The sequence below is a fragment of the Zea mays genome, chromosome 7, assembly GCF_902167145.1.
Source record: "Zea mays cultivar B73 chromosome 7, Zm-B73-REFERENCE-NAM-5.0, whole genome shotgun sequence".
In the NCBI taxonomy this organism is placed as follows: domain Eukaryota; kingdom Viridiplantae; phylum Streptophyta; class Magnoliopsida; order Poales; family Poaceae; genus Zea; species Zea mays.
In genome coordinates, this window is record NC_050102.1 from 147,594,946 (window position 1) to 147,620,728 (window position 25,783).

Here is a 25,783-nt window from a genome sequence, read left to right on the forward strand (position 1 = left end):
CCGACTAGGAAAGGCCATGTAGAGGAAGCGCAAGCACACACTTCTGGTGGTAGACTCATGTGGTGCTGGCTGCAAAGGGTAGCTAGGGGCTGGCTAATCAGATGCTCCTATGTTTTTCTTTAATCATGAGATTAAAATTTCACCAGCTTCATCAGATAGACACACACTCGGAAAAAAAGGATAGATAGCCGTATGACGTACGTGCTCAACGGGTTTAAAAACCATTGCCTCGCGTAGGAGAATATATGCGGGTGGCAAATAGTTAACAACTTAAGCCTGACTACGACGTCCATGTTCGCAGATGCCTCCTGTTGAAATCAAGCAGCCTTTTTTGCATTATATATATATATACTAGGTGAGTGCCCGTGCGTTGCAACGGATCATATAATACTAATATATATATAACACGGAATGACATGTTAACTTTGCAGCATTAATAAGTAGTAGAGATTTTACCAATGAAATTACACGGAGCCCAAAAGAGTAAAATTTGTTGAAATTATATGGAGAAAGGGAAGGGGGTCACATATGGACGATGTGCACATAAAGGGGTGATTAGAGATGAAGCGGGATGCCTCGCACACGCGTATGGACACCGAGGAAAGCGGCGACACAGCACCGCGCAACGTGCTGACGAGGAACTTGAGCGGGGAGGAGGTCTGGACCTTGAAGACGACTGGGAGGGATGTGTGCAAGGAGCGGAGGCAGAGGTCGACATGGCACTTGGAGTTGGCTTGAAGTCGATCACCACTTCATCCTCCTCCACCTCCAGGAGAATCACTCTCTCCTTCTCCTGCAATAGAATCACCCCCTCCGCCTCATATCTATAAATAATTTAAGGAAATGACTGGACTGAATCAAACGAAGAAGAGAAACAAAAGATAAGAGAGATTTTCGCTCACCAGACAAGGATACCAACAACACTCATGCAGTGTTTCCCCCTAGGTAACAGGTCAGTTGTACGATACTGGATAGTTACAACAACCTGAAAATCATTGATAAGTCATATGTATATACAACGGATCTTGGTAACAAACCACATGCCCATGAATTCAACTTGTGTTGCTTAACTTAAAAGGGTTGTAGGTGCTCACTTCTGGCTCTGCTAGACCCATAAACCAGGAACTGTTTCTTAGGATCTTTGATCTTGAGATGACAGGAAACAAAACAAAAAGTTACTGGGTGGACATTAACATCATTTTCCAGGGGGGCATAGTTTTTAAATGGTAAATCTTGCCAGTCACACAGGATACGGTCGTCTTCTAACACATCTGTAGAATAGAACATCATCAGGAACCTGAATTCAACAAAAAAATCGGAATGGAAGGGGATAAAGGCATTTGTGGCTACACTGCCCCAAAAGAAAGTTATTTGTATCACTGTGTAACACAATGTCAGGTAAGAGCAGGAGAACAATAAAAGCATGGTACTATGTTCTCGCTCGATTAAAAGTATAGTTTTTCTACAAAAATGCATAATACATCCATAGATGCATACATGACACTACTCTACTGGTATTTGTTGTATTACACACAGCCATGCAGCCACTTCATCCACCTAGATTAATACTACACAGAAATAGTTGCTGAAATACATGCTGAAGTGATGTATCATTTCCGATATAACCAGGTAAATAAAGTATCTAATTATAGAATCAGCAAGAAACTTACAGGTCAGCCAATGGAACCATTCCAGATCCATGATAGTTATCTATTTGGAAGGACCTTGAAGAAACAAGAGTTTTTGCAGCTAAATATTTCTCCAAGCTAAAATCATCTGGGTCAACATCCAGCTCTCCATTCAATTGAAAAAAGATACTTTCCTACTGTGGTTCAGCTAGAGCTTTCCCGGTAACTGAAATGGGAAAAATAAAGACCATGTTATTAACTAAAATATGGAGATCTTAAATTACGCAATAGAAATTATTGACTGTATCTACCAGTCATGCATTTGTGAACGGAGTATGTTCGTAGTTAATACCATATGCATGTGCTTCTCCTGCACACTCAAACATCCATATGTTGCCATACGAAATAGTGCTTCTAGAGCCTGCAGCCATATTGCTTCTGTATCATCATTCATCATGTCCATCAACAAGTCCAAGGCCTTCTCTGTGTACTGAGTAGAAAACTTTGCCAGCGCTCCTAATGATTTGCAGGCAGTTCTTCTCACCTGTAATGTGAAAAGCAATACAATAAAATAATTGCAATTTTAGGAAAAATGATACTACAAGATAATGACAGAACCTCGTAAATTCATCTTCAACTCCATGGGAAAAAATCCCAGCAGCACAGGGAATTTTTAGTTTAGGAGGTAATTTTTGTCCGTTGATGATAGAAACACCCATCCTGTCAGTTTTCATGACCTTCTTTTCTAGCGATTGTAGCAGAACACCCTCAGAAACTCGTTGAATTTTACCAAGTGCAGTGAATGCTTCCATTCTCACCAATGTGCACATGTCCCTAGCCATGGAGCTTAGCTGAGTAGAGAAGAAAGAGGAAGCATAAGCATAAAGCATTGCAGTGAAATGAAGTGTGCTATTTACAGACAAAGTGTTTGTATATTTTGTTATTTGTTAAGAAAATTTGTAAAGAATACTTCAACACTATAGAATAAAGTACTTCAATATTAGACATTATTTCAGGTTCAACACTTTCTCTTTATAATATCACATGGATCTCTGCTGATATGAATCCAATGGTAAGCAGTGGGATGCATGTCTTACTCACAAATAGAGATTAAGTTCCTGACAGATGTGAGTACACTTTCCCTCACAAAGAGAGACCTTATAGCATTCAAAATTTCTCCCAAAAGAAAGACACCGTAGACTGTATAACACTGCTCAGCACTGTCTACCATTGTCCACCAGTACTTTTGAGGGGTATCCAAGTCATTTTGTCTGATCCTTAATTTGTGAATTGTGGAAAAAAGCACACTCTTTGACAGTATTACTTTATTCAGAAGTCAAGAAACAAATAACAAAGTAAAAAACCATGCATTTGTTCCATATAACACTCTTTGACAGATGGCTCAAGAACAATGGATACAAAAATCAAACCTTTGAGTTTGTCAACAAGTCCCATTTTGTATGTAGCGACTTTCTTCTTCAATTTATCCCTTGCCACCTTTCTTGCCTCCTAGTAAGTGTTCTTACAGGTGACATTACTGTCATTCAACACTCCCGTCATTCAACACAACGTGATGAGTCATGCATTAAAACCTGTGAGAAGCTTTATTCCCACAAGATCATTCCTGAGCACATGAAAAGGTACTGGTATAAACCACTATAGACCCCAAAACAAAATGTAGGCTACAAATACAATCACCTGTAAGAACTAAATCACAAAAAGAAGAAGCATTACTATCAAAATGGTTATGGAACGATTTAACATTCATAACAATTGATTTCTTCCACTCTAAAACATACCAGGAGCTTAATGGCAGAATAAGTTCTCTACATTGAACAGTAAAATAATGATGCTTGGACCTACATTAGGGGTAATGGAACCTTCTCAGTAAAGAAAGTGTACTCACGTATGTCAGGAATTATGGTGGTTCACCCATTTTTTTCTTGGGCCTAGAGGAGTTGCTGTCAACACAAGCATATTTTTTTGTAATCTCTGATCAAGAACAGACTAACTTCTAAGAATAATGGTTTCCTCTTCTAAAGTCAGATATGCGGCTCACAATCCAACAATAATATTTCTTCAAGCTAAAATCACCTGTCTTTATGGAACCTATATGTATGTCAATTAAAATTCACAAAATACTATCCATTTCTTTACTCTATGTATCCATCCAATAAAACTCAAGCAAGACAAAAAAAAGTGTGAACCACAGTAGGAAAGTATCTTTTTTCAATTAGCATACATATAGGTTCCATAATCAGTACTGTGCAGTATCATTTTAATTCTGTACAAAAGTCCTGAATCTGACGGTAAATGTCAAGAAAATGTTGTCTAAGATGGACGATGATCTCTTCTCGTCATGCCTGGCCAAGTACAAGGACAAAGAAGAAAAACACGTGTCGCTAGAAGCGAAGCATAAAATTACCTGGGAGAAGCTTGAGTCCGTTGCAGCTTTCCAGTCAGTGACTGGCCATACAACCATCCTAGTAGGCCAACAACCATAAGCAAATCTGATCGCCACCCTCATATAGCTCATGTATGCCAAACAAGCAAAGGTGCTATTTCCCCTTTTGGTGAGGAGCAACAAGTGTAGTGTTCTCTATTTTGCTCCTGCTTATTATTTTCTTTTCGTTTGCTGGTATGAGTAATTGGTGTAGCAGTAAGTTTTAACTATTTCCCGATGTTTATGCTCATAAGGCAAGAATACATGTAACGTAAGACTACTGAGTGCCGACACTCTTTATATGTATCTTTGCCTATAGATAGTTGAGCATATGTCATACAGTTTAATTTCACTTTCCAGCTTGCCTAGGTTATATATATGGATGACTGGTATGCAGAACCATCAAGTGCTATTTGCTTTCAAAATGTCTAAAGCTTTAGTTTGTATTCCATCCATTGATACCACTTACAACTGTAATTTAATTTTCTCTAGAAGAAAATATTTGAGAAGCATCGATTTTAATACTCATCTTGTTTGAACCGCAATAAAGATCATACAAAATAGATAGATATGTCATAATTTTGAGTGCTCAAGATAGAACTTGCATGGAACTTCACTAAACCATGAGGGGATGTGTGTTGCAACATGTAGAATCAATACAACAATATAGCATGTAATACAGAAAAAACTCCATACAAACTAAGGCCCTAACAAACTCTTACCTAGATGAATGTTGCAACATCCTCCTCAGTCGCTTCCATGTTCAGTTGATCCAACAACTCCATCTCTTCCTTGCTCAGCCCCTGCAAGAAGTCCATGAAATCATGTTTCACCTCCATGAGACGTGCCAGCTTCTGAAAAATGACGCCTTCTCCTCTAGCTCCTCAATCTCTTTCACCTCCCTGCCAGCTTCTGAGATCGTTTGGCCATCCCCTTTTAATCAAGTTGTTAGCTGTTAAAATCTTTTGGTCTAGCAATGTCCAAGCGAAAAACCTGCATTTTTGCTCTGTATGCGCTCTCAAAATTAAGGTTAGCCGAAGTTTAGCAGAGTAGCATGCTGCACAACTGATGATGGATGATTGGTCACAAGATGTAGAAGAAACTGAAGCACCTTAATAGGCTGCACAATGGTCTCATGCACACGCCCTTTCTTGACATGGTCCCCCACTTCCACTCGTCTTAGTCAAATTGGATGAGCATCTTGATCCTTTCAAACAACATGAGTCCAGTATCAGCTAACCTGATTCGAGATTCTCTTATTACAGGTAGTGGTAAAAAAAGATAATGCATAGAAATAAAATATATACAATTTCATCAATGGTAAAATAACTTATTGAAATTTGTGTTGAGTTACCCACTGGTGATTGTATACTGGTGCACAATGCAACATTATATTCGAGCTTGAAGACATCTTGAGAACAGCCACCAACAAGGTTGTATATCAAATGTTCGTGTGTCAAGCCCTGCTCCTGAATACTTACTGCTGCAAGTCTTAAAAGTCACCAATTACAGCTAGAATTAGAATAAAAATTGTACTATTGTTTCATTTCAGCTATTAGTCCAAGCAATATAAGACCATATTATCAATCGTAGTGTCCAATATCCTTTGATCATCATAGTAGTGCCCATGCATATTCAATTATCCATTATAAAATAGTAGCTTCGAATGTCTACCTTATAACACAATAATAACAAACAAAGCTGGGATTGTCTCTCTTACTCCTTGCACAATGCTAATGATAAATGGAACAAAGATAAAAGAGCGGTGGTCCCCTATTCTTCCAAAACACAAACTAACTATTGGAGTCATAGTCTTGTTCCAAAAAAGCAGGACAATAGCGAGACATGAACAACAGCTGTGGCAACCCCACCTAGATAACTCCTTTAATCCAACGACATATCACCTCCACCACCCCACCATGGTACCTTCTTGATGGACGATCCTGGCAGCATCAAGTTTTCCTTTTTACCTGTACATAGTAAAATGTTTTCAGCTAAAGTGGAATCAGGTGAATAATAATGTAACTCATTCATGTGCCCACACATATCTCTGATTTACCCAAAAGCAGAAACGAAATCCACAGCCACAGAGCCAAGAGAAATAAGATCACACGTTGTGTGCAATAAAAGCGTCCCAATATGATGACACGATATCTAAGCGTCGCCAAATTTCAGTGAAATGGATAGGGAAGACTCTTTGGGGGTGGGGGATTAACATAAATCTCGTATACCTCTGTGGCTTTCCCACCGCTCCACTCGCCGAACAAACAACCTCATCTCACATGGACGTAAAAAAGAAAAATGAATGGTGAAATACAATGAACTACTTGATAGGATCGCTTGAGTCTGCTTAGAGCTCGTGCACGCTTGTCGTTGAAGCAGCAGTTGCTGTTGCTGCTAGCCATCGTGCTTGTGGCCACCGTGCTGGTGATGCCCACTACCTCTGGCCATCGCACCCTTCTCCATGGAGATCGTTACTGCGATGTTCCTCACCTCCTTCAGCACCTTGGCCCTGGCCGTCGTCGCACTGTAGCGCTACAAAGGAGAAGACCAACCTCTGATGTATGATTGATCATAGGTTTGCCTCAATGAATAATCTATTTATTTTTTTATTTTTTCATATTATTTTCAATGAGGATACTACCATACCAAATGATCTTCTCCCTTTGTGAAAAAGTGTTTCTATTCCTCTGGATCTAGAATTTCTTCATCAATATCACTGTGTATCAGTCTATCAGAGCCTCGTTTCCAACTATATCATAGTATATCCTTCTAACAACAACCAACTAATCGTCGACCATTCTTTGGTTTCGACGTTGTGTTATTTAAAAGATAGTAAAATATCAAAAGGATAAAAAGGATGCAATAGGTATTCTATGACGTTATATCTACAACGGTGCCTGCATATGAGTACTCGCCGAATAAATCAAGCAAATAAACTCAAGTGTACTTGCACGACCCATGATGCATAAAGTTCAATCTCCTTAGAATGGCCATGAATATCACAAAATAGTGCCCATGGTCAGCCGATTGCAAGACATATGAACACAAGAATACCAATAACCTGTGCAACGATAAAGAGGAAGGATTAACCACATGCATTATTGGTTATCCAGTGCATGTAATCAAAGGAGGAAGGATTTAGGCAACTTAGCCATACTTTTCCAGGAAGATCCAAGCGGTGATCTTGTCAACCAATGGTAGCTTAACGAACCGCACAATTGTCTGCTGCGTGGAGCTAGAGAGCGTGAGTGTCCTGGCAGACATGTTCTCTTGCATGGAGATCACGTCCCCTTCCCTGTCCTGTTTGCCAGGTCTGACCTCTGTCTCTCCGCCACACGCTGCGATAGCATGTTGCCGCCATCGGTGCCCCTTGATGCCACCTCTGCTGCCACTACGTTGAACAGCGCGCGAGAGTGCCTCTACAGTGTCTTCCTGTTCGCCTCCAATTGCTACTGCAAAGAGAAGCCAAACACCCAATCCACTGTCATACTGTCTGAGAAAACTAAACGCGCCTCTTCTACCCCAAATTTTCAGTTACACAAGAAAAAGAGGCGACTAATCTCTGGCGCTGGGAGAGGACAAAGGGGAGGCAACGACGATGACTCGCCTGCAAAGAGAACCAAACACCCAATCCACTGCCATGTCTGTCTCAAGCGAGGCCTGCGCGATGATGCTGGTGGGCGATGACGCGGGGAGGCATCGCGGGGAAGGCGGAAGAGGAAGCCGAGGACGGACGCAACGAATGAGGACAGAGAGGCAGCGCGATACATCGAGCATAGGCACCCGATGTGGCCGAGCGACGAGCCGGTGTTGGAGTCGAAGGCAGAGGGCGAGGCGCCCGGGTCGGCGGTGTTGGCGAATCGAGGTGTGGTGGGGCCGATGGCCTCGATCTCGCGCCAGCACTGAGCGACGAGGTCGGGGGCCACACTAGCGGGACCTCGGTGGGCGCTGTGGAGGCGACACGACAGGGAGAGCTGGAGGGATTGCAGGGAGAGCTGGTGCAGGAGAGACGGCGCGCGGGGGTGGGGGAGCCCTGGCGAGATGGCGCGCGGGGGTGGGGTTGTGGAGGTCATGGCGTGCGGGGGTGGGGTGGGGGAGCCCTGGCAATGGCGGCGTGCGGGGTGGGGCGGTGGAGACGGTGCTGCTCCTCGCGCTCTGGTTGTCGTCGCCGTCGTTGTTGATCTCGATCCACACGCCCTTCCGTCTTTTCTCTGCCTTGGTATGGAACAACGCGCTTGTGGCCTCGGCGAGCAGAGCACCTGGAGCCAAGGAACAGATCCATCAGTGCGTAACTACAGAGGAGGCTGCTCGCAACAGTGTGCTGATCATTAGTCGAGGAACCGGATTGCACTTGCACACCTTAGGTTCGATGAGGTGGAGGGGAGCGACAACGGATGAACGGAGAGCACGCAGAGAGGGTCGACGGGGCGGCCGTGCTGCGCCGATTCGGAGACGCACGACCTGGTCGACGCGGCCGAGTAGGAGGACGAGGAGCCAGAGCAGCAGTAGAACTCATCTCTGCAACACGGAGAAGCACGCCGCAACGGAGGCCCGGTTAAATTGCGGTGATGAAGTGCAATTCGATAGGGTGATGAGCAGATGACGCGAGAGGCAGGCGAGGAAATTACCCGTGAGCGGGAGGAGGCGAAGGCGGGGCCGGCGGGGGCGTGGAGTCAGCGAGGAAAAGGAGGGTGTGGGCCCCGGAGACGTTGGCGAAGGTGGGATACTCTCTGCTCCCATGCCGCCCGCCGCGCGCAGGCGGAGGCAGTTGACGACTTGCAGGCACAGGCGGAGGCAGGCGAGGAAATTACCCATTGCGCGGGGGTGGGGCTGAGACGACACGGCGCGCGGAGGTGGAGGAGGCCGTCGACTGTGGGCCTTGTCTGGGCCACAAACAGATGGGCCTCCTAGGAAGCGTGTAAGTCGTATTGGCAAGCTAAAAATAGTACCACATTGTTCACTAAACTGTGCACACACCTGTTTATAAGGTCTAGTGCGCACACAACATGTGTAGTCTTGGTTGGCCGCGAGCTTTGACCCACGCAGCTAGCTTTTTTGGTAAAAATTTAGGCGGTGCGCGGGACACAGTTGGGAATGGGAATGAAAACACAGGTGACACAGTTGGGAATGGGAATGAAAACACAGGTCTGTCAAGGAGCGCATGGGAATGGGAATGGCAGCCTACCCCTTACCGTCTTAATAGTAGTATATATATATATATCCCCACACGTTGATCAAGTTAGCGCACTAAGATCGCAAACATATTACTTCTGTTAATGTAAAATGATTTGATTGAGAGCGAAAAGTAGAGAATGGATCTCTGTGTCTATTACACAATTGATGATCTAACGTATATATACAGATGACAGTGCGTCCGTTCACCCGTTCGGTTATTAGTTTATTAGAGGTTTCATCTAATCGGTGTGCATCCAAATCTTTGGGAGATTATTAATATAGATGTGTGCAAGCCCACACTAGGTGAAGAGATGACACTGGAGATGATGCAAGATGTGCATCACAATGCTCAAGCCATGAGCTGCATTATCAAAGGGAGTTTGAGTGCGGAAGAGTACCGCAAGGTTCAAGAAGAGAGGATGCTATTTGGAGTATCCTCAAGATGTCTTATGAAGGTGACCCTAAAGCGAAGAGGCATAGGATCGAGGCGTTGGAAAGTGAGATTGCAAGGTATGATTGGATCAAGGGTGAGTCACTTCAATCACTCTTTGATCAGTTAATGGTTTTGATCAACAAGATAATAGTGCTTGGGAGTCATGATTGGAGTGACTCAAAGGTCACTAGGCTCTTCATTAGGGCATACGAAGAAAAAAAATAAGAGTACAGCAAGAATGATAAGAGACCATGATGATTATGAGGAGATGACTCCACATCAATTGTTTGCTAAGATTCAACAACATAAGTTAGAGGAAGCGCCAACCAAGGCAAGGGACACAACTCTGTGGAATGGGCTTTGATTGTTTGTTTACAAATGTGTGTGTGAAAATCCTTAGAAGGGATGATTCCTCTGTTGCTTTCACAGGTCGGTTGGCAGGAAAGCTTTATCTCATAGATTTTAGAACAAGTAAAGTGTCACTCGATACCTGTTTAGTGGCAAAATCTAACAAGGATAGGCTTTGGCATCGTCAGCTAGCCCATGTTGGCATGAGGAACTTGGACAAACTTCAAAAGAAAGGTCACATTGTTGGACTAACAAATGTTGTGTATGAGAAAAACACGGTTTGTGGGTCGTGTCAAGCAGGGAAACAACATGGCGTTCCACATCACCCAAAAAATGTGGTCACCACCAAGAGGCCATTGGAGCTGCTACACATGGACCTCTTTGTTGGTTACTTGTTTTCAATTGCTATGAATAAAAAATAAGGCAACACAAATATTAAACGTTAAGGATCTTCGTCCTTCGAAACATTACCCTCCCTCGAAGATAATGATTCTTGGACAAAGGTGAAGAAGAATGGCTTCATCTTTAAATCAACCCTTTTGAAGGGTTTTTATTTAAATGAGACAATATAATAAAATAATAAATCTCTTTTCCTTTCATTTTGCTCCAATGTTCAAACAAGAGTTTGATTTGAATTACACATTGACAAAAGTTTACATTGGTACCTTCGCTTCCGCACAAAAGAGAGAAATGCAAGGACACCCTTCAATCAATGCGTGAACAGTACGGGAACACTATTCATCTATTTATAGGCATATGACGCAGCCTAGACAAAAGTACAATTGTGACCTTGATATCTATACATTTGTTCTAATACAAGTAACGAGGGTAAATATGTCTTTCTACCCTTGACTCAACATGTTACAAACCCTCCGGGGCTAGCTTAAGCTGAAGCTATGATGACATCATTTGTCGAAGCTCTGCTTCGCTATCCTCCCTTCGGCGCTTGATCCTGCAACATGTCTGTTAGAAGAATCAAATCTCCTTGAGGACCTTCAACAGAAATGGAGACCCCAACACTCTTCGGGCGGTGGCATATATTAGCATCGGCGATAACAAATATGGTTTAGTCATTGTCAATGATTTTTCACGCTTCACTTGGGGTTTCTTCTTGTCTGACAAAGGTGAAACCCAAGAGGTCTTAAAGAAGTTCATGAGACGAGCTCAAAACGAGTTTGAGTTGAAGATTAAGAAGGTGAGAAGTGATAATGGGATGAAGTTCAAAAACACCGGTGTTGAAGAGTTCTTAAATGAAGAAGGCATCAAGTATGAATTTTTGGTTCCATACACTCTACAATGAAATGGTGTTGTGGAGAGAAAGAACTGAACCCTCACTGAAGTTGCAAGGACAATGCTAGATGAGAACAAGACGCTAGACATCTATTGGACCGAAACCGTCAACACCGTGTGCCATGAAATCAATCGTCTTTATCTCCACAAGATATATAAGAAGGCCACATATGAGCTTCTCAATGGTAACAAACCAAAAGTTGATTCCCTTAGAGTTTTTTGTTGTAGATGTTTCATTCTTAACAAGAAAGCTAAGAGCTCAAAGTTTGCTCCTAAAGTGGACGAGGGCTTCTTAATTGGTTATGCATCAAATGCTCACGGATATCATGTTTTCAACAACTCCATCAGTCTTGTTGAAATAGCAGTAGATGTGACATTTGATGAATCTAATGGCTCATAAGAGCAAGTTGCTAATGATGTGGCAGGAAATGAGGAACCAACTTGTAAGGCCATCAAGAAGCTAGCAGTTGGTGAAATGAGGCCATAAGAAAAAGATGATGATGAGATAAATATTTGGATGAGAAATGAAGTTGTAGATGGGAGTACAAGGGTGGTGGGTGATCAATCCTCAATCCAAGTAAACCCATCAACTTCAAGTCATCCAAATCAAAAGGAACCCATCCAAACACAAGGGATGCCATGTGTGGGTGATTATGAAGAAGTGGTGGATGGTGGAGCCTCACAAGAACAAGAGATGATGGGCCAATTCAACATCAACCTTTAATGTCATATCCTCTTGTGGTGATCAACCACAAGGGACTTTGGTTCTTACTTCCCCAGCAGACCACAATTTCCTTTTTGTGGTGATCGCTTTCCTTCTGGCCGGGGATGGGTGGTGTTTTTCCTAACAATTTTTATGGGCAGATGCCACAACACTAGAATTATTCTCAGTATCCTAACCTAAGTACTGTACCATTTCCTCACCCCGTGCCTTTCTATTGATACGGGATGGAGGCCTCGAGAACATATGGTTCATGGATTCTGGCTATTCACGCCACATGATCGGAAGCAAAAAAATGGTTCTCCAGTCTCGACCCCGTGATTGGTAAGGAATACATTACATTTGGGGATAAGTCGAGAGGTAAGGTAATCTCTTGTGGCTCTGTTCGAGTGAACGAGAGTTTTGTTCTCAAGGATGTTGCTTTGGTTTCAAATTTGCATTTCAATCTATTTTCTATTTTCTAACTCCTTGAGGATGACTATTAAGTGCACTTTAAAAAGGGCATGTCTCGGGTTTTGGATGCCCACGGGGATCTTGTTTCTCATATTTCCCCTTTTGGCCGAGTTTTCTGTGCTGATTTTGGTTCAACTGCCCCTGGTAGCGGTTGAACCGGACTACACCAGTTGAACTGGTAATTTGACGTTATTTTGAAGTTTTTGGTGAAAATTTTAGGTGTAACCTATTCACTCCCCTCTAGGCTACTATAGAACTTGTTCAACATTATTGGTCCATTGAAAGCGATTGTTGCCCCAAAGCCATTTAAAGAAGGGGAGTCCTAGTCTTCTAATTAGAAACAAAGTAGGTGAGGGCTACCATGCATCTAATTAGGCGCTACACCTACGAGATGTGCATTAGGGTCTACATGAGCTCTATGGCCTTGACCTTCCCTGGGTTAGCCTTGATTCCTCAATGATAAATAAGGAAACCAAGTAACTTCCCTAAATATACTCTAAATTTGTCTAGAAGAGGCCATGGTATCAAAAACTGCATGAGATTCTTATGCATATATGACATGGCTCATGATTTGAGTAGCTAGAGCAGGTGTCAGAGGCAACTGCTTGAATTGGTGAACTTGTTATTATCACCATAGTAATCCTGCACAACAAACATGACAAGCTCAAAATAAAATGCACCTCTTACCCTACTTGGTGCAACAAATATCGATGCAGAACAACGTTAGGGTACACATAGTACCAAAAAGAGTCTTAAGAGGGATCACACCATTGGTCGGTGGTCATGTTCAACCATGGCATGAGTGAGAGCTAGCACATAGATAGTTAGAGGTGTTTGGGCCATAGTGGGCATAATAAACTACGCCAAAATGGTACTCATTGGTTGATGAACACAAAGGAGGAAAAGATTACAAGCTCAAACACCAGTGAGCATCAAGACCTTATAGCTCCCCCTCACCTCATGGTTATAGTGTGAGTTATAACCTAATGGTCCTAATCCACCTTTATTCTTTCCTCCTAGATGAACTCTGTTGCAAGAGTGTTCTAAGTAGAGACTAGTCACTAAATAAAAACCCCAAACCAAATTGAATAACCTAAGTTGGAATCCCCTTAAATGGTGTTCATCACCTCCATTTTGTAACGCAAGGGAGAGATACAGGTTACATGAACCTCGAATTCCACCAGCTAAGACCCAACTACCCCACTCTTATCTAGTTCTTGGAACTATACCAAGTCATGTGTCCTTGGTCATATCATAGTGTTAGAGTGTGTCATTTCTCAACGTGGTTGTGATACCTACCATAGTGTGTCACACCCGGATTTAAGGTCAAATCCAGGCGTGAATCAAATGTGTGCTAGGATCAAGTCTCACACATATGATGACTTGTGGTACAAAAACAAATGTCACATCTTTAATATATAATGGAGTTCTGTACAAAAATAGATAAATAATTACATCATGCGAAGACAATGATCCAGCAACCCTAGTTGACTGGTAGACGACGGCCTAGACCACCCACGAACTCATCGCGACATCCTTCATGCTCCTCATCCTGTGGTACCTGTTCTTGACCTGGGGGGATGTGAGCACATCAAGGGTGAGCTCACATACGTTCATCGCTCAACAAGTTGTGGGGAATAATGTGCATGAGCTCACTTACAGTGAGGCTCATGTGAAGTGTAAGGCTTACCAAAGGAGATGGTTAAAGCTGAGCATTGCTTTTAAAGTTGGTAAAAGTTTTATTAGCAGTTACTAAGTATAAGTAGATACCCACCCAAATAAATAAGAGATCACAATTAATAACAGCACCCACAATGCAATGCATATGACAAATTAAGTTTAATTCCATAATTTAATCTTGTGAGTGTCGGAGCCGCTCATGACCGTGAGCATGGTTGATATACCAGTTTTACACTCTACAGAGGTTGCACATCTTTACCCACAAGTCATGTTACCCATCTGCCATGGGGTGGTACGGGCCCCATACACCTCTACCGAGGAGGCGAGGCAGGGTAACACTATGAGGCCATTTCGAAGTTCCACTAGTTCGAGAAAACCCACTATGGTTTCAGGAAGAAGGAAGCATATGAATCCCTCGTCCGAAATGCCATCACAGCAGTTCGACCCGAGAACCTTCCTATACTCTACAGTGACACCTCCCTGCTTGCCCCTTTCGGGTAAGATATTCTCTCCCTAGCTTTCCTAATTACTTGGCCAAGGGCATCCCATTCCACCCTTGTGGTAGCACTGTTTTCCCGGGTTGTTCTCCATGTTCCATTTAACATGATGATCTTATCATGAACAATAATTAAAACAACAACAAAATTGGAACATGATCATAATATAACATTAATTTCCTAAAACCAGGTAGAGCAATAGCAAATCTACCCAATAGTTCATATGTTTGCAAGGTGTGAGATAGACAATACTAGGGATACCTATTAGGTCCCATTAAATTAACCTGAGCATGTCATAGTGATTAACATGAACATTATTAGGTAAAGAAGAGTGATCAAGGGCACAACTTGCCTTAGACTCGAGATTCCAGGTATCAAGTTGGTCTTCAGATTCTCGTGACCTCACTGGTACTCGTAGCAATACATACAAATAGACAAGGATCACATAAAAATAACAGTACACCATACATGAGAACAAACAACATAAAAATATTCTACAAGATGCTACAAGAAGCTAATGCAAATGGAATGGACTAAATCGGAGTTAAAATGGTCAAGTTATGATTTATCTAAGATTTCTAGATTATTTTTATATCAAAAAATCATTTTCCAGAGTTAATCATAATTCCTGGATTGCGAGTAATAATATCCAATAACTCAGGGTTCAATTTGCAAAGATAAGGACACTTTTGTAATGTTTTTGCTATAAGGGTGGACGACGGATTGTTAATCGAGAAGCCCAGGGGGTTTGATGATAATCTGTTGTGGCAGTATCACATGTAACGCTCTCGAGCCCTCGGATCAAACATCAATGGCTCAGACCTAACCATCGAAGGGGTACGCCACGGTGATCGTAGGATCCTAGATCAGCGGTCAGCATTTAGTATGCTAGGATCTAATCCCAGCCGCCCGAAACAGGATCAATGACCCATATGCATATCAGACCCGATCTAATCTTCTTCGTCCGATACGAATCCGATGACAATGCGCCACCCACCCCAACCTAGGTCGAGCAACGCCAGCGGCGCTTGCGCCTACACGGTGGTGCCATCGCCAGCGACCAACAGATCAGCGCCCCAGTAGACCAAATCACACCCCGCTAGGTGGCACACGTAGATAAGGGCCCGGAGAACTTCAGTGTGGCACTAACCGTGGAAGGAAGACGACAGCGAGGGCATACCTCGATGAATGGCAGCACAGGTGGCGATTCTTGACCTCGGTGAGGAATTGCGAGAACCTCGGTCACCACCCGCCAAGCCACAACTGTCGACGTGTTCCAGATGCACGAGCTAGTCTTTTGTTCCAGTGATCAGAGGTTCGACGCCTGCACGCTATAACGGCGACGACCACTCCCTCATGGTGCTGATTCCCTCCCCGTCTCTCTTTGAAAGTGCATTCATCACTTTTGTGAGTTTCGGTGATTTGGATGACAACACATTTAAAAGACTAACAAGTTTGCTAAGTGTTGAACAAGAAATTCAGTATGATGAACATACTTGAATAGTGTATAATGATAGTGAACAAAGGTTCAACACAAGGTTAAATAACCAGTGAGACAATGCAAATGGATATAATAGGATCTCTATATTGGTTTGAATATATGGACAAGACCTGAGAAATCACTACATACATATGATCAAAATAGAGGATGAAGTGATTAAGAGGATTGGTCAAGCCAAAGTGAATAAGATATGAGGAATCGTGAATTGGCTTGACCATATTACTATCAGTCCATATATGATTCTATGAGAATCAAACTAGAGCTTGATTAATCTTAACAGTTATATCTACAAAACATTCAAGCAAGGTTCACAATATTAAAGAAATAATTCTCTCAATGGATGCTCAATATGATGTGACTCAAGAATGGCTTGATAGGGTGAAGATAGCAAGGAGAGGAACTAAGCGAAGGTGAAGGCCAAGCGACGGCTTGTGGACCGAGGTACCATGGCTAAAGTGAAGAAGAGAGTACTTGCACTAAGTCGATGAACTAATCAGCTATGAAGAGTTATAACATGTTGATGCATCAGTAAGGTGACTTGAAGCCATGATTTGAACACATATATGGTGATATGGTACAAGTCACAGGGTTTGATTTGTGTTTGCTTCAAAAGGTGAGACCAAGATGTTTGTGATCCTTATGAAGCAACGCCATGGAGAAATCACACATGAGACACCAATGACTCAAGGAGTTTACTTAATTAATTTTATTTAATTTGAGTATAGGAATCGTCGTACTATAAAGGGGGATCCAAAAAGAAGGTAGGTGTTTGCCAAAGCTCAAGCCTCTATATTCAAAAGCTATTTTTGAAAACCAAAAATCTCTTGAACATTCTATGGTTGACCATGGTTAGGTTTGAGAAACCTAAAGTGTTCTTGTTGAAAAGCAGCTGAACTTCTTCAACTGCAGCTGAGCTGAACTTTAGCTGAGTTGAGCTTCTTCAGCTGTAGCTGAGCTTTTCAGCTCAGCTGAACTTCAGCTGAGTTGAGCTTTCTCAACTCTAGTTGAACTCAACTTCAGCTGTGAACCTCTTTGACCATACAACAGCTGAACTTGCCTCCGGGCAGTTGAGCTGGGGTTTTCTCTCCTAAACTCTCTGGTCAAGACCGGTTGAACTGGTCCTGAGGGGCAGCTCAGCTGGTCTCTGACCCCTCTGACCTCTGACCAACAGTCTGCCAGTTAGACTAGCAAACAGGCCGCCAGAGGTGTCAGGGGCGGTTCAACCGGTCTGGTCAACCTTGGTCAGATTGCAGGTCAGTCTGCCAGTCAGTCTGACAGTCAGACTGGCAGACAGTCTGCCTGACCTGCCAGGGGCGGTTCAACCACCCTAGGGGGCAGTTCAACCGGTCTCAGGCAGAAAAAACTTCCCAACGGCTAGTTTTGAGCTCCACCTATAAATACTCTCTCCTACCTCTCTCCTTATACGAGCGAGCACGACCCAAACTCCATTTCTAACTTGTAGAACATCTCCCACTCTCTCTCACACATCTCTTGCCTCTCCCATTTCAAATCTTTGGTGAGAAATCTTTGAGTGAGTTTGAGAGCTGTGGTTTTTGTGCTTCATCTCCAAATCTCTCTTGCTCTTCTTCATTCGAGCTTTGGTACTACATCGAGTTCTTTGTGGATTCATTAGTCTTGGAGCTTCTAGCTCCTAGACGACTAGGTGTCTCTTGTGAGTCTCCAAATCTTGTGGAAGACCACAAGAAAGTTTGTATTACCCGCTTGTTTGAGCAAAGATTAGTGTGTGAGCTTGACCTTTGTGGTCGGCAAAGGGAGAATTAGGATTGAAAGAGACCCGGCTCTTTGTGGGCGCCTCAACGAGGAAGTAGGGCACCTTGGTGGTGTGACCGAACCTCGGGATAAATGTGTCTCTTATGTTCTTGTTCATTGTGTTTGTTTGTGTTCTTCGTTTCTCTCACCCTTCTGTGGAAGATTTCTTCATATCTTTTTGGTGTGTGGATTTTGAGAAGTGCCCTTCTCAGATCTACTACTTTGAACCCTGTGGATCATTTAGAACATCTCATTTCCAAAGTTAACTGGTTTTACCTAGTTTGTTTCTAGTTTTTGTTGAAAAAGTTTTAACTTGCCTATTCACCCCCTTCTAGGCAACTTTCAATTGGTATCAGAGCCTATTCCTTGTTCTAACGCTTAACCACGTGAGGAAAAGATCATGTCGGGGGGACTAAGAAACGAAAGTGCTTCTATGCTTGAAAAAGTTGAGGTTGCCTCGGCTTCATCTTTTGGTGCAGATGTTGATCCTAGGGCAATAGACCTTGCCATGAGAATCGCCGAAAGGATGTTCCTCAAAATGAAGGAAGATGAGGCGAAGAACAAGATTGAAGAAGAAAATAATCGATGGAGACCAAACGAGAATCCACCTCTTCACAAGGTTCGTCTTTCAAATTCACTTCTCATATGTGCTTTATCGCTAATGGGAGTGATAGTGAAAGCGAAAGTGAGGATGAGGAGGAGCAAGAAAGTGATAGTGAATATGAGGATGATCTTCAACAATTCTTTGCTCAGCTAAGCAAGAAAAATTGGATGAGATTGCTCAAACTCATGGAAAGAGCGGAAGAACAAAAAGAAATGCTTCATAAGCAAGAAGACTTCCTCATCAGAAAAATCGAAGACTTAGAGAAGTTGACCAAAGAGCATGAGAAGCTAAAGTGCTCTCATGATGATTTGGTCCAAAGGTATGAACACATTTCAATTGAGCAAATTAAAGCTGTTAATCATTCATCATATTTTGCTCAATTGGAAAAATAAAAATGCTATGCTCAAGAACACAATAGGAAAGTTAAATATTGAAAATCTAGCTTTGCAAGAAAAACATGATATGCTTATGTGCTCTCATAATAAATTTATAGATTCACATATCATGCTAGAAATGGCTCATGAGGTTGTGTTAAATAATTTGAAATCATACCAAACTCACATATGCACATGTACTCAAATTGAAACTACATTATCATGTGCTAACAAATGTTGCTCTCAAGAAAGCCAATCTTCCATTGAGCTAGAAATTCTAGGAATTAGTGGTATTTCTATCACACAAGAAAATAAAGTGCTCAAGGAAGAAGTTGGAAGGCTAAGAAGGAGCTTAACTCTTTTGAAGGGAAAGTGTCATGCTCAACCTTCTCAGGATAACCATGATAACATGGTGAAGAAGCTTGAGAAGGGGACAACCGCAGCATGCACAAACCCCCTTCAAAAGAATGCTAAGTTCCCTAAGAAAGGCATGAGCAAACATAAAGAGAAGAAATCCAAAGCTCATGACAAGTGTCTCAACCACACCTCCACATGCTCCACACAAGGTAACAAACAAGCCACTCTTCCAAATAAGAGAAGATGCACTAGAACGTGTTATCAATGTCATGAGAAGGGACATGAGATTAAGTCATGTCCCTACATAAAGATAGTGGCTTAACTTTAGAAAGAAAGAGGCTCACTAACCATGTAGCAAACAAGAAGCAAGGTAAGAAGGAGCCTTGCAAAATTAAAAATCAGATTTGCTACACTTGCCGAAGAAAGGGACACCTATGCAAGGATTGTCCCATGAGTAAGTTCCCTAAGCCTATCATGTCAATTCATTCATATTCTCTTAGGAGACCCAAAAATGAGACTTGTGCAGTTGTGCTAGAAAGGTGATGAATTCACCACATTCTAGGACTAAGGCTATTTGGGTGCCTAAGTCCTTATTGGCTAACCTTGATGGACCCATCATGAGATGGGTACCAAAATATACTTAATAAGTTTTTGCAGGTACCTAGAGACAATATGAAGCTTTGGGGTGCTTGAGCAGTTTAACTCAATCCTTATCTCAAGTTATCAATCTTACATTGACTATTCTTTTAAGATTGGCCCAAAGATGAATTGAGTTGTTATATCACTAACTTCATATTCATCTCTAGCAAGAACTTGTGTTGTAGGGAATAAGGATTAACCTTTATGGGAATCAAGCAAAAGTCCTACAACCAAGGATATCCAAAGGATGGTAACAATTAAATCTTAAGTGCACATTGCTTTTAATTAGTATATTCCTTTGTGTCTTTCGTAGCCACATAAAGCAAAAATGAAGCACTTGAGAATGAACTTAAAATATTTTACCTTATCTTTGAATAGTTCCAATCATATGGTAGATTGCATATTTGTTATTCTTATATGTGGCAATATACATACTTTAATTGATGATAATTAATTCGTGGTATATTTGAAATTTATTATCGTATTATTGCCATGACCTAGACATAAAGAGGATTATCCCATGTTCTTAAATGAATAGAGTGCTAAGTAAGAAATTCAAATTCTTGAAGCACTTACCAAAAAGGAAATTCTCTATATGACTAGAGTTGTGAGACTAATGTTTCTATCTTAGTGTTTATGTAGTCTCACAACATGAGAATGTGTTTCTCAAATGGAATGTGTCATTCAACATTCAAAGAATATCAATCCAATACTATGTGATGTATTCCTTCTTGTTTAAATTGGTTTTGAGTTTTCTACATTAATCACTCACCATGTTATGAATTAAACTTGCTCTATAAACTTAATAAAATAATCATGCTACTTTCATCTTTTTTTCAATTGATGTTATGCATGACGCTTGTAAGGGTAATTTATTTCATATCATGAGGTTTCCTTATTTTAGTAACCTTCTTGTCATTCATATACTAGAGGTTGCTAAATAGGAAACTATTGCTTGTGTTTCTAATGCAATCTATTTTAAGCCATTTCATGGAAATTCATAAGTAGAGATTGTGCTCGTTCAATTGATAAAATCACAAGCATTAAAGGTTACTTTTCACCTAAAAGAAAGATTAGGAATGCTCAAGGCAAAGGTATGGAACTAATTGCTTCAATTGGTTGTTGATCAATGGTAGTTCCTTTCAAGTGGCATTCTTTCAATTGGTAATAATATATTCTATGGAAAGAAAATGTCAATATGAAGGTTAAATTCCTTTTGGATTAAATTTGTAAATTAGTGCATATTGTTAATTCACTCCTCCATGTGCATTAACTTAAAAGGAATTTAATTTATGCCTTTATGCCTCATAAATGATGATTTGTTTGCAATTCATATCTAAAGATCACCATTCATTAAATACTTCCTTGTACTACTAATATCTCTTTTCAAAGTTCTTTTTTCAACTAGTATTAAAAGGAAAAGAGATAACAAGCTAAAGAAGGAAGTCTCCACAAATGATGAAAAGAAGAATACTACGATGACACCACCACAGATAGTAAGATCTTTCGAATTGGTATAACAAATGGTACGCTCTACTTGGTGGTAAGTATTCTTAAGGATAAGTTAATTCATTGCAAATTTGTCGTGCCTTGACCATGATATGTAATGTACTCCTCATGAGACTCTTAACTAAATTGAAAGTGCATGTGGTAAGTCATTCAAATACTTGATGCATATATCTAGTGGGAGACCATTATATATCTTGTGTCATAGAGAATAAGTTTCGCTTGAGTAAGCTATACTAAGACAATCCAAAATGGTAAATTTGTATCTCATTCATATGGATTGTAATCTTTGTTTTCTAAATAGCTACTCTTGATGCAGTTTAAAATTCCCTTATCGTTAAATCTAAAAGTGCATAAGAATCTTTTTGTTGATATTCATCACATACATATGCACTAACATGGATATGATTTTTAAACTGTAAAAGGTACAATTAGTGATCCATGCTCTCTAAATTTTGGAAACCCATATTTTGATATCTTAGAAATGTACTTCAATCGATATCCATATGCTTCACATTGAATTGGATCACTAAGTTGTAAATTCCATGCATAACTTGTCTTCATGATATGAATGCTTGTGTGACTAACCTTGATAAGCTAGGTGCACCCAAGGTCAAGTTGGGTTCATCATCAAGAAGGCAACACAACGATGTATTAAGAAAAGGAGAAAAGGTTCCTATTCTTAACTCTAGTTTTTATCTATGTGATTAAATATTGACTTGAAACCATGTAAGATGATTGTCAAGTATATGTGGGTGCCTACACAAAGAGAAAGACCACAATAAGGATTGTGTGGGTACTCAAGGCTCTTACTACTAATCTCAAAGGACCCAATTCAAATTGGGTACCAAGATATGAAGCTTAAACTTGTTTTGCAGGATCACTTCTTCAATGGATCAATTTGGATGCTCGATAATGAATGTATAAATCATATTTTGAGATAGTAGCAAGGGTGATAACAACTGAATCTCAAGTGCATATTATTTTCAAATCTTATCTCTTTTGTGACCTGTGTAGCCACTAAGGAAAAAGAAGCACTTGAGGATATACATCAGTTGTTGATTATGAAATAAAGGTCCAATTGGAAGATGAATGAATATTGTCATATGGTGAACAATCCAAAATTATGTGATGTATTCTCTATCTAGTTAATCTGGATTTGATTCTTCTATATTAGACACTCATCATAATATGGATAAAGTCAGCCCTTTAGACTTCATTGAGCAACCATGCATATTATCCATGTCATTCAAAATATATTATACATGAGGGCTCAAGGGAAATTTAGTCTATATTATGAGGTTTCTCTATTTTAGCAACTCGCTTGTCTTCCACATATAAAGGGTTGCTAAATAAGAAACTAGTGCTTGTGCTGCTAATGCCATCTCTTGTGTTGAGTTTATCCATAAGAGATGGTGCTTGTTTTAAATTGGATAAATCACAAGCTTAAAGGATAGCATTCAACTAAAGTAAGATGAAGTTGATAAGAGGCCAAGATATGAAAACTTCCTCTCCTTCAGTTGTTTTAGTATTCTATCCTTAGTGGGATGTACCATAGTATGGGTTAAATTCCTTGCAATATAAAATGTTCAATAGTGCATATAACTTTGACATCAACTATATGTGTGCACTAATTTAAAGGAATTTAATCTATCCTTTTGGGTTTCAAGAATGATGATTCATTTTCAATCCACATATAAGGATCATCATTTGTGAAACCCTCCCTTGTGTTTTTAATGCTCTCTTTTCTAAGTGTTTCAACAAGGTCCTCCCAAGTTCTTTGAAGATGAATTCAAAATCTACAAATATAAGAGTCTTGGTTGTTTCAATCATTGAGTTTCAATTGATCTCATATCAAGTATGATCGAATAAAGAAAAGATGAAAGAAGTTCATGATCACTTGGTTGGATGAAATCGTAAATAGAAAAGAGATCACAGTGATTCAAGAAGGGAGTTATATTTTTTTGTCAACCGAATAATGAAGATGTAGTGACATATTTATATTATATCCTTCATTATGAGGTTTGAGGTTCATATTAGCATGCTTTACCCTTGAAGATTTCAATTGATATACTTTTAGTTCTTATACTTTTAATTGGTATAATTTTCATCATCTATTTAAAGAATGTTATGTTAAACCAAGATATAGTGCAAACTTCTCCTTTAACCTCATATTGTTGATGTGCATAAGTGTACTTTGTGTACTCTTACATGCACAAATTGAGGGAGAGTTTAGCCTATATCCTGTGAAACTAATGATTTCTTTCAAGTTCATTTTGTGTAGTCTCACACCTTGGAGAACATAAAATGAGGATGAATGATTCCATAGAAATGAAAATGAGTTTCTCTTGATCGTTTGAAGAGGATAAGTTTTTCTTTGAAATGTCAAGCCTATAAAAAGCTAAGATGGAAATTTATGATTATAATGGAGACCATGTGGCGTAGAACAAAGGTGTGCCACTCCATGAACTATTGTATTACATTTTTGTATCTAGGCTCTTACATGCTAGTGTGTACATATATATGCAATATCTTAAGTCACCCATAAGGTTGCACTTGTGGTGACGATTAAAGAATCTCTAGATATTTGATTAATACCTCTTGTGGTGATGTCATAAGTTAGTTTTAAGTCATCTTAGTGAGGTATGAGTCAAACATGCTAACTTCTCAAGAAACTTGGCTTAAAATATCGCATATCATGTCTATTAGTATACCTTTTGATTATGAGTAATTCCTTCAATTGGTACAATTTCAAATTTTCATACTTTATTTGTATCAAGGTTCAAATTGTAGAACTTAATCCCCGGGCCTCACAAGTCCAAATGCATAAGCTAAACAAGTATTCATCACTTGTTTGCATACATTTAGGGGGATAATGGTTTATAATTTGAATCTTTGTGACTAACTTCATTTCCAAGTCTATTATGTGTGTAGTCTCAAATTATAAAGTAATTTTTGGGCAAAGACAATCGCTTCCACTGCAAATTTTGATGGGTATCAAAGATTCTTTGCTCCAATAAATGTATCTTTTATACATTTCATAAGGGAATGAGTTTCTCTTTTATATGCTACTCCAACATCATCTAAAATTGGTAAACATGTATCACATCCTTTTGGATTGCAAATGTATAAAGTAGCATAGCTTATAAATTCTCCTGTCTAGAACTTAATTGATTAAATAGTGCACATGTTTCTTATGTTGCATGATTATGTTCAATTGATACTCCGTTTATGCCAATGGTACTATAAGTTGCAAAAAAGTACTCTCAACAGATATCAATTGAATTCATATATATGTGTGCACTAAAACTTGAGGAGAACTTAGTGTAATATGCTATTAGTGATCTGCTTATCTATCAAATTGTATCAATTGGTATTTTTCAATTGATATTTTTAATACATGATCACTAGTTGCATAATCCATACTTGTGCAATTTTTATGTTGCCTCTTGTTGTGATAAGAAAATGCTAGGTGACATCTAGACTCTAGGTATCAAGTTTCACCTTCAATTTAGTATGACAATCTTCATTTAATATCTTGGACCTATGTCACAACTATACCAACAAGAGCTTGCAAATGAATTGTAAATCCAACACAAGTTTGGAACTCCCCTTGAAAAGGTAAAATGCAAAGGTACATCACTTCATGTCACTTCTCCCATTACCTTTGTGCCATCTAAGGACCCTTTTCATAATAGTGTGTTCCCATCTTGCTTAATCATAATTTCTACCCTTTATATTCTGTGATATCCTGGCCCCTGGGATAATGATTTCCTAGGCCAAGGCTTAATAGAGTTAATAGTGTAATCATACCAACAAGGTGCATCTTCTTTTTTGGAAGCCTATCTTGAAAGAACCTTCAAGTTAAGCGTGCTTGGCTTGGAGAAATTTGGGATGGGTGACCGACCAGGAAGTTTTCTCGGGTGCGCATGAGTGAGGTCAAAGTGCGCAAAAAATACCCATGTTGGTATGTGGGAACAATATATGATCCTAGAGAGATGCTAGGAGTAAGTACCGCCGGTCCAGGGATTGGACGGGGTGTTACAAGTGGTATCAGAGCCGACTCTCGAGGTTTCACGGGAGTGTGTGGGCTAGGGGGTTCGGGTATATGGAGCATGTGGTCCCGGAGTGGTCACATGGCATGGCATATGACGACACTAGACACACAGACGTGGCTAAGAGGGGAGGTTCCTGGATTGGGGTTGACCGATGAGGATGTCAGTCTTCTAAGGGGGGTGGATTGTGATATCCTGGCCCCTGGGATGGTGATTTCCTGGCCCAAAGCTTAATAGAGTTAATAGTGTAATCATACCAACAAGGTGCATCTTCTTTTTCGAAAGCCTATCTTGAAAGAACCTTCA

General features: G+C 40.5%; 1 protein-coding gene across 7 annotated transcripts; it reads right to left on the reverse strand.

Annotated features, from left to right (window-relative positions):
- Positions 1-394: 394 nt before the first annotated feature.
- Positions 395-8,954, reverse strand: LOC103633051 (uncharacterized). Of its 7 annotated transcripts, XR_004851545.1 has the most exons (14): positions 8,703-8,954; positions 8,434-8,592; positions 7,232-8,333; positions 6,721-7,135; positions 6,399-6,606; positions 5,943-6,041; positions 5,430-5,562; positions 3,059-5,278; positions 2,247-2,479; positions 1,981-2,172; positions 1,671-1,854; positions 1,095-1,271; positions 903-985; positions 395-793 (listed from the first exon to the last, which is right to left on the reverse strand). XR_004851545.1 is itself a non-coding variant. In XM_035961054.1 (5 exons), the coding sequence occupies exons 3-5, from the start codon at positions 8,145-8,147 to the stop codon at positions 6,038-6,040; spliced, it is 765 nt and encodes a 254-aa protein (XP_035816947.1). In that variant the 5' UTR covers positions 8,148-8,333; positions 8,434-8,592; positions 8,703-8,882; the 3' UTR covers positions 5,685-6,037. The 7 variants fall into 7 exon arrangements, 3 of the variants coding, with proteins under 3 accessions (XP_035816947.1, XP_020396909.1, XP_008652958.1); XR_004851544.1 differs by having other exon boundaries at positions 5,943-7,135; XR_004851546.1 differs by lacking the exon at positions 6,721-7,135 and having other exon boundaries at positions 5,943-6,606; positions 8,703-8,882.
- Between the last annotated feature and the right edge of the window lie 16,829 nt (positions 8,955-25,783).